Below are 9,664 nucleotides of genomic sequence, written 5' to 3'. Positions count from 1 at the left end.
ATTGTATAGATTGCAGGGCTCAGGTATATGTATCACATAGGCTGTAGGTGTCAGGTGTATGTATCGTATAGACTGTAGGGGTCAGGTGTACGTATTGTATAGACTGTTGGGTCCAAATGTATGTATTGTATAGATTGTAGGGGTCAGGTGTATGTATTGTATAGACTGTAGGGGTCAGGTGTATGTACTGTATAGACTGTAGGGGTCAGGTGTATGTATCGTATAGACTGTAGGGGTCAGGTGTATGTATTGTATACATTGTAGCGGTCAGGTGTATGTATAATATACAGTGCAGGGGTCAGGTGTTTGTGTTGTATACAGTGCTGGGGACAAAATTTGCTGTCCACAACATGAAAACATGGATCCATCTTTCTCCTGGTGGTGATGGTGGTGTATTGGTGGTGGCATATTTTCCTGGCACACTTTTGGCCCCTTATTACCAGCTGACCATGACCATCTCTTTATGACCACACTGTCCTCATCTTCTGATGGCTCCAATGCCATATAATGGAACCATCTTTGAACATGACAATGGGTTCACTGGTCTCAAATGGCCTCTACAGTATTCAGATCCCCATCCGATAGAGAACCTTTGCTGTGTTGAGTTTTCCTATGACGTAGCTGCAAGAAATCTTTGGATAGCTATACAATACATGTTCCATTACTACTACTACTAATAGTTTGCATATATAGAAGTTAAACTAGCAGTTATCAGTGCTGCACCAAAATGCTTTGTTCTTTGTTTTTCCTATGGCCTCCTTCACATCTTTGTTCCTGAGGCTGTATATGATGGGGTTCAGCATGGGAACGACCTGGGTGAATAGCACAGACATGACTTTGCTTTGGTTTAGGGAACTTGTTGATGGAGGCTTCATGTACAGGCAGAAGATGACAACGTAAAACAAGATGACGATGCTAAGGTGAGACGAGCAGGTGGAAAAGGCTTTCCTCCGTCCTTCTGATGTATGGATTCGGAGAATGGTGGAGATGATAAAACAGTATGAGGTCAAGGTGAGCATAAAACAAGTCATCGCAAGAAAAACACCTTCAGAAAACATGATGACCTCTGTAAATGACGTATCACTGCAAGACAGCTTCAGCAATGGAATCATGTCACAGAAATAATGGTTGACTTCATTGGTGGAGCCAAAATCCAAGCCAGAAATAAATATAACCAAAGGAAGTGCACCGACAAAGCCAATGAGCCATGACCCACACACCATTTTTACTGATGACTGCCTATTTATAACAAGTGGATAGTGCAAAGGCTTGCAGATGGCCACATAACGATCATAGGACATGGCTGTCAGGAGAAAATACTCAGCACTGGCAAAGGCCAGAAAGAAGTAGAGTTGTACAAAGCATCCAGTAAAGGAAATCCTGTTATTCCCAGTAATGAAGATATGAAGTAGATTTGGTGTGGTCACAGACGTGTAGCATACATCTAGTGAGGCCAGGTTACACAAGAAGAAGTACATTGGAACGTGCAAGTGGTGGTTCAAGCCAATTACCGTGACTATGATGACATTGCCAAACATGGTGGTGAGATAGAGGAGTAAGAAGAGCATGAAGAGAGGAAGTTGTAAATGTGGAAAATCAGAAAATGCAATCAGGTAGAATTCTGTCCCTCTGGTTTTATTATCAGACCCCATAGAATTGTCAATCATGGAAATGAAGAACATTCCATGAAAGTGGATGGTCCTAGGGTGAGGGCCTTAGTCTTGTGGGAGGGTTGTTTTGGTTTGAATTTCCGGAACCAAGGGAAAATCCAAGGAGCAACTCCATAAAGAACCAACCTCCAAAGGTTTGGTAATCAGGGCAAGATCGGATAAGGGATCTGGGTGTCAGATTCCAGGGTCCAAGCTGAAGGTCAAAAATCCAAGAAGCAGTACAAGACCCTAGAGCATAGGCCAGGACTTCTATCACAGCTGAAGTCATCCAATATACAGCCCGGAGCTATAATCAGTGTCTTGAACAAAATAAGTTTTTTATAACAGAATTGAAGTATAAAATGACTAAAACGTGGGAACAACAAAAGCAGCAAGTTGACCATGTTGCACCAAGACCTGGAGATGAACTTCCAAACTGAATTCCAATCTTAGCTCACAAACATTTTAGATTTTTCATTTAAATTAACTTGCTCCTAAGTCGTTTAAAAGGTCCCATAACATATACTTATATGATTATTAGGTTCTCACATCCACAAGATAATGTTTGCTGACCTCCTAAATCACAGGTTAAGGCCGGTAAGCTCCTAGTATAATCCCCAGTCATCCAGATGTAACATTTTTGGACTCAGTAGTTGTATTATTATTGGTGTTCCTCTGAGCTTGGATCCTTCTAATGATCTGAAATAAAAAAAAATAATTTATGACCAAAGTGCATTTGAATGGAATACCTAACGCTCTGGTATAATTTTAAACTTGATTTTAAATCACAGCTTTCACTATAATAACCCTTGGAGATCCTGACATGAGGGTCCTTGTTACTTCCGGTTACAGAGTCACAAGCAATGCCTCTCCCGATAGTATTCCTGCATTGTCACTATGTAATATACATGCCTAATAAAGACCACAATTAGTTTTGGGGTTTCCATTTGAAGACAACAATGCAGCCATTGCTGGATTGGATAATAAAGGTGCTTCCTAAAAGGCTGCAGGATGTTGACAGCCCTGAGATGAAACTAAGAAAGAAAAATAAATTTTATAAAATAAAAAATGATACAAATCTTTGTTCATTCAGACCTCAGACTTTATATTCATAAACAAAAAATGTTACCTTTATCTTATGTTCTTTTTGTATAGCAAAAAGGCACATGCCACCCATGCAGGTTGCATTGGGGGTGTCTGTATTTGACTATTTCAATAAATTTTTATTCAGAAAAAGTAGAAAATGTGAATTTTACACACAACAATTACACAAATAATTACAGTCAAACAAAATAAAAGGTACAAACATAAAGTATACAAACTTGAAAAATATAACAAGTATACAGAAATCAGCTTTTGATATAAAATCACGTGAGGGGTTGTCTGTATTTGATTGCAGATCCATATACTTTGTCATTCTTAGAAACGTTTTAAGCATTAGTGCCTCCAAGTAATTCTTGCAACAGTTGGTGTGAAACTTTTCTTACAATAGGGCAATTGTTATTCTGCATTTGCTGGGATGGACAACCATGGACAAATTAGCAGCCACTGAAAACTGTGCCACACTATGTCTTCCCACAATGTCGTATTGCATTGTCCTGTACTGTCTTTCTGGCTTGAATTAAAATATTTCCACGCTGTATTTTAGGCACCCTGACCTCATTTGTAGACCCCAATGTCCTGTATATTATTCCAGAAGGAGCAGACACCATTTCTTCACCACCATCCGTACCCATGGTGTCACGTCTGTGGCTTCCTATCCAAACAACTTAAATGCTCCATCGTGTAGAATGAACATGGCAGGTGTGGCTGCCAGATAGCACAATGTTGTTTTAGACTGGTTTCCCATTAAAGTGGTGGGGTAATATTCCCTACAGAAACTAACATTGTGTTTACAGCTTGGAAATTAGGAAGATAAATTGGAAGATGGAGAGGAGTTAAGTAAAAGGAAAGAAGGAAGGCAAATTGTTTTTCTGCTGCAGCATTACTTACTGAGGTGCACTCAGGACCGTGGAGGAGTGAAAGGGCTTGTAGACTGCTGAAAATAGAATCAACGTGGATTGGGAGACCACAAAGCTGACTTGATTTGGACCCAGATGTCTAGAAAGTCAGGAATAGTCTAGGTAAAGTTAAGCCTATTGAGCTTACACGGTCCAGAACTACATGGGGGATTTCGGGTAACTTTCTGGAGCAGCCGAGAACACAAGTTGCTGGATACCTTAAATATGGGGCTTAGCAGGAACCACTGTTTCTTCACCAGTTCCCACTGATGATGTTAAAAGACCCTAAAACAGAATTAATGCATTTTTCTACCATCATCTATATTATCTGCACATGCTGCTGAAGATGAAGTGAATAACAAAAGGCTGAAGGCCAATCAAATATTTCATAGTTTCATAGTGACTACATTGAGGCATGAAAGAGGCCAATTTCATCCAATTAGAACAAGCACCTCTGAGCAGGGCTGTGGGCCTTTAACAGCACCAATCTTCCACCTATAATACTGTTTTACCATCTCTATTCTGCCTATTTTTCACCTTCAGCCATGTAATATGAAGCTTTAACTCCTATGCAGACTTCCTGACAACAATTTACACGTTCAGCCATGTAATATGAAAGTTTAAAACCTATGCAGACTTCCTGACACCAAGGATGGAATTTTATTACTAGAGCAAGAGGGTTTAACGAATTTCCCGGTGTTGAACAATCAACGTCTGTAGAGCAATATTTCATTGGAATATTTCATATGCCTTTGATATTAACGATTGATATTGGATATGACTATTACTAGATATGTTGAGAAGGTGTAATATTACATGATTAACAATTAATTATTTTAATATAGTAAATTTTACATTCAATTTTCTAAAGGAGACTCAATCATGGACCTAGAAGATCTTCAACCACAGATAGTTGGCTAGATTTCCTTCCTCATTGGCCCCATACTTATATAATGAGCGTTTGTAATTCTTTAAAATCTTTACCTGAGGAGAACCATATTACTTTTTCTTTATAATCTTCTATTATAGATTGAACTTTCACACATTTGTAATGTGAGAAATCATAGCCATGTGTTCGGCTATCAGTAAAAGAATTCAGAACCCCTGACGGTAATGTGCTGTGAATATATTATGGTATATTGGAGCACAGATGAGGAATTATATTCCCTTCACATGGGAGATGATTTCTCAGTGGGTCAATAATTACCTTTTCATCAGTTCCCTTGCTGCTTCTTCTTAATAGGAATTCTTATCACAATTTATTATTGAGACATAAACAAGGTAATCGGCCACCCAATGCCCAGTAGGGAGCTACAAATATATTAGCAGTAAAAACATTGATAAGCCTCCAAACCCAAAATATTGGTCATTTGATTACAAGGTAATTGCACATGGATTTGCTTTTTATTTCCCATCACCTTTGGCCCTTCCTGTGAGCAGATGCTCCTACTGCCTTGGTGGACTCAGGACCGGCAACGCTCAGTGGGTTTTGGCCTTCATTAACTTTCTTTCTTCAGTCAGTCCTACCATCAGCCATCAGCTACCTCTCTCTGTTTTCTTCCTTTTAGGGGTCAGGTCATAAATATTTTACCCAAGATTTGCCCAGCTTTTATCCAATTTGATCCAATTGCAAAATATATTATTCAATGTTTACCTATGATACACACATTTATCCTATTAAGTTCAATGTGAAAAAAGTTTGAAATTTGGGTAAAATTAGGGAGAAAATATTCAAAAATAAACTTGCAGTCTTTTAAGATCTTCTGCATCATTGTTCCATCAATTTTTGGTCTACCTCTTGGTCCTCTGAATCCTCTGATTTTTCCCACGGCCGCTTTCATTTATAAACGCAAGTTGCATGACTCAAGACTCTGAGAGGATGGGTATTACGGTTGCATTTATGAATGGAGCCTTGGGAATCCTCCTCTCAGTGCGAGATCCCCGGACACTACAGGTTAGAATGAGGGCTTACCCTCATTCTGACCCATAGTGCCCGGGCATCGCTCACTGACAAGAGGATTGCCACGGCTGTATTTATGATTGCAGCTGTGATAATCCTCCTATAGTGATTTCCAATGGTTTTGTGAAATTTCACTAACCCATCGAAACTTCGAGGAAATTTTTGCAAGAATGCCTGAGGCATTTTCACTTATCCCTAATGAACACCAGTAATATACAGAAGTGGGCTGGCAGCTATGTGGTTTGGACAAGGCTACAATTGGACAAGGCTTTAATGTTAAATTGATTTAATAAATGTGTGTGTGTTTGTGTAATTAAACTTCTTTATTTTTTACAGGTTATCTCAATGACAGAATGAGCAAGCTCAAGCATCATCAGGATATCCCTTTCCTCTGCCAATCAGGGAGCAAAGCAATCAGCGGAGCTTTACGATGCTGACAGCTCTGCTCCCCTGATTACTCCCGCAGCCCTAGAGGAGCTGTGACGTGTTCTGTATGTGTAATACATGTCACAGCTCCTCTAGGGCTGCAGGAGCGATCAGGGGAGCAGAGCTGTCAGCATAGTAAAGCTCCGCTGATTGCTCTGCTCCCTGATTGGAAGAGGAAAGGGATATCCTGATGATTCTTGAGCTGTCATCAGGATTTCCTATTTATCAGCCAATCACAGAGCACTAGGGATGAATGGGCACAAGTCTCCTCATTCATCTCTAGTGCTGAATGGCTGAGAAATGTAAAACCTCAGCCAGAGCACTGGGGGTGAATGGAGAGGCTTGTCCTCATTTAACCCCTAGTGTCCTGCAATCCCTCACTGTCAGGATGATTTCCAGGGCTGTGTTCATTGCATCTCTGGAAATCCTCCTGTCATTGGGATAACCTGTAAAAAAAAAAAAAAGTTTAGTTACACAAACACACACATTATTCAAATAATTTAACATTAAAGCCTCGTCCTATTTTTTTTTACATATATTTTAACCCTTTCAGGGAATGAGTAAGGGGTTTTATGTACCCCTGTACTCATTCCCCAGGGTGGGGCGGTGGAGATCTGGGAGTCTCCTTATTAAAGGGGGCTTCCAGATTCCAAAGTACTGCTAATTGAGTTCAATGGAAGCGTTTTCAAGCGTTTTCATGCGTTTTCCCACATTTTCTTCCGTTTATCCAAAGTTTTAATTTTTTAAATGTTGCAAGCAACGTATAAGATAACACTCAAAAGCGTGGGGAATGCATGGGGACTTCAAACATGGGCTTTAAAAGCCTCAGGTTAAACGCAGGGGAAACAGTCCATGTAGACTAAACCTTACTAGTATTTAGATGTGGTGGTTCCATAAATGATCTTTTTTCTACAATTATTTCATTTTCTTTGCAATTCTGCCAGTAACACACTTCTAGGACAGTTATGACTACAGGACACACAGCAAAATGGGCAGGCTGATAAAACAGCAATTTTACATTTTTGTTCTTGGGTAAGGATGAGCGAGCAAGATTTGTGAGTGAATTGGGCCTTTCTCGATTAGCGAACATTTAAGCGAGAACGGCCTTGTGATTAGGTCATGTTCCCGCTGAACAAACAAGGGAAATGCAGGGGTCGGGAACGGTGACTATTTGCGGCGGGAATGGCATGGCTGGGAGCAAATCATTTGCTCCCAAGATGCACAGCAAGGCCCAGCAGACCAATCAGGAGAGATATGAGCACAGGCATATATATACAATGAAGGAGGGAGGGGTTAGTCACTTTATATTGTGTTCTGTGTGATGGATAGAAGCAAGGAGACAGGGACAGGTTAGGAGCCTTCTGTATATATACAGATATAGCAGTTTTTGATGCTACTTGGTCCTATTTAGCAAAGAAGATCATTTTCTGCAGAAACATTTCTGTCCTAATACAGATATTTTAATCTTTGATACCTATTTACAAAAGAAGGCCATTTGGTACAGTTAAATTTCTGAGGATGGACTACACCCAGCTCTAGATGTCAGTTACCAATGTGGTTTCCGCTGCTGATTGTCAGTACTCTATTCACTAAAATTGTATTACACACTTTTGGGTGGCATTGACGATGCACTCCAGCTGTAACGGGACTGTAGGGCGGGACGGTGGACCCTCTGTGTCACCAGCTCAATTGGTACAGACTTGCACAGGGCGCAGAGTCTAAGCAGCTGCCCGGTTTTCACCAGAGCCTCTAGAGGTGAGGATGTTGCGCTGCCAGAAAGTGCCAGGGTGCAGCCCCCGTGTATGCCGAGGCAGGTGACTGCTGCTAGAAACAGGAAGTGGTACCAGAGCGAAGAGCAGAGAGTACTCAGGGGTGGCAGCGATCAGGAGTAATCAGGGTCAAGCCAGGGTCGGTACACAAAGAAACAGGAGCAAGAAAATAAACAAACAGGAACCTGGAAACAGAGCCAAAGGAACTCCTTGTTCAGGCAACTCCTTGTTCTTTGCCCTTCACTTCCTTTTAAGGGCAGGGCCGGTGATGATTGGAGCCATGTGACTGGCTGCACCCTATCCTACCACCAGAGGGGGTCCAGGAGACTAGAGGTTGGTGGTGTTCACTTCTCCACCAGCAGGGGGAGCACATCTGTGAAACACTCTTGCGGTGGTGTAGCGTCTGACTGGGAGTCACATGACCTGGACCAGGAAGTGAGCTGCAGAGATGATGCCTTAGCAGAGCTGGTGCTGGCAGCTGGGGAGTAAGGGTTGGGTGACACTGAATGAGGCACAAGGCCCTGGACCTGCAAGGATCTGTGACAACACCCAGTTCTCCATGACACTTACCAATGCGGTCACGCTGGGGATAGCTGACCAGGGGCCACACACTGCTACTGCTCTCGCTGATCCACGCTCCGTCTCTGGTCCTCCATCCTTTAGCTTAATGTCAACGCGCTACTTATCCACAACTCTATGGGTGGCATTCCTAACACACTTCATTGGAGTCATGATGAGAGCTAGCAATCCAGCCTCCTGCTGTTTTAAGGGCAGAGACTGTTGCTAGTGGGTTGAGTTCACCCTTTCTCAATGTCCTAATGTTTATGCTGACTTCTGAACGCTATCCATCGTGCAAAAATCCTATTTGCCTGCCAACTTTGCTGCCATTTTCTGGAAAAGCAAAAGGTCTTTTGGAACTTTTGTATGTGTCCCTTGTTGCCACTGTTCTCTTACACTTACATACAAAATGTGGTGTTTCTGATATGTATAGGGGCTTCGCTATTAATGTTTAAAGTCGTCCAATTGACATTAATGGAATTCGTTAAATTGGTTTGCCAAAATTTTCTGGACCCATCAGAAGTCCGAGGAAATTTTCTGAGATTGTCAGAGGCTTAGTCGCTCATCCCTATTCTTGGGTTTAGATAATTATTTTAAGTGAATGAATTTAGGTGGAGTAACCATGACAGGCAACACATGATTTGACAATGCTTACAGGATGGAATGGTAATGTTTCCCCAATACAAAAAGTGTAAAAAAAGTTTCTTCTGAAATTATTTGTGTGATAAAATGCCTATTCTAAGGTTGGAAATGACTGAAAACCCCCAAAGCATGGTAACAGTTGTGATTCAAAACTTGTAGAACAAAACAATCGGGAAATAATGCATGCAAATATAATGCAATTCCGGTATGGTTTTTGTATACATTAAAAAGATGAGATTATGTTGAGTAAATAGAAACCAAAATTGCAGTCATCTGTGACATCACAAAAATGTCCGATACCTAAAATCCAAAGATGACGCTTTACAAACCTTTACAGGTCAACAGTTTAGAGTTCATTGTAGATAACAGCCCAGAATTATTCTTCTCACTGAAGGATTTAAAGTGAGACACATTTGAATTAATACATTTTTCAAGACTGGAGAAAATAGACTGTCAAACGTAGGTGATCCAGCAAACCTGAAATGTATCTGGTCTAGGATTTAAACTATTTGTCAGCTAATAGCAAATGAGAAATCCATTCCAGGTTTGTTGGACCACCAAGGTTCTCCCATGATGGTCTGTCTTCTCCAGTGTTGGGAAACTGTATTTAATCGGGTACAATATGTGTTACTTTATTATTTTTGTTATTAATATTATTAA

At 40.9% G+C, this 9,664-nt stretch overlaps 1 protein-coding gene across 1 annotated transcript; it reads right to left on the bottom strand.

The window, feature by feature from the left end:
• Positions 1-701: 701 nt before the first annotated feature.
• On the bottom strand, positions 702-1,538 carry LOC140327581 (olfactory receptor 8B8-like). Its single transcript, XM_072406970.1, has one exon. It carries the CDS (start codon positions 1,536-1,538, stop codon positions 702-704), a length of 837 nt encoding a protein of 278 aa, XP_072263071.1.
• Positions 1,539-9,664: the final 8,126 nt, after the last annotated feature.

This window comes from Pyxicephalus adspersus, chromosome 3, assembly GCF_032062135.1.
Source record: "Pyxicephalus adspersus chromosome 3, UCB_Pads_2.0, whole genome shotgun sequence".
In the NCBI taxonomy this organism is placed as follows: Eukaryota; Metazoa; Chordata; class Amphibia; order Anura; family Pyxicephalidae; genus Pyxicephalus; species Pyxicephalus adspersus.
The sequence above is the reverse complement of the archived record's forward strand: the minus strand, read 5'-3'. Positions and strand labels throughout refer to the sequence as shown.

Excerpts from the sequence above, each read along its gene's own strand:
- LOC140327581 (XM_072406970.1), bottom strand. The coding sequence starts at position 1,538 with ATGTTTGGCAATGTCATCATAGTCACGGTAATTGGCTTGAACCACCAC.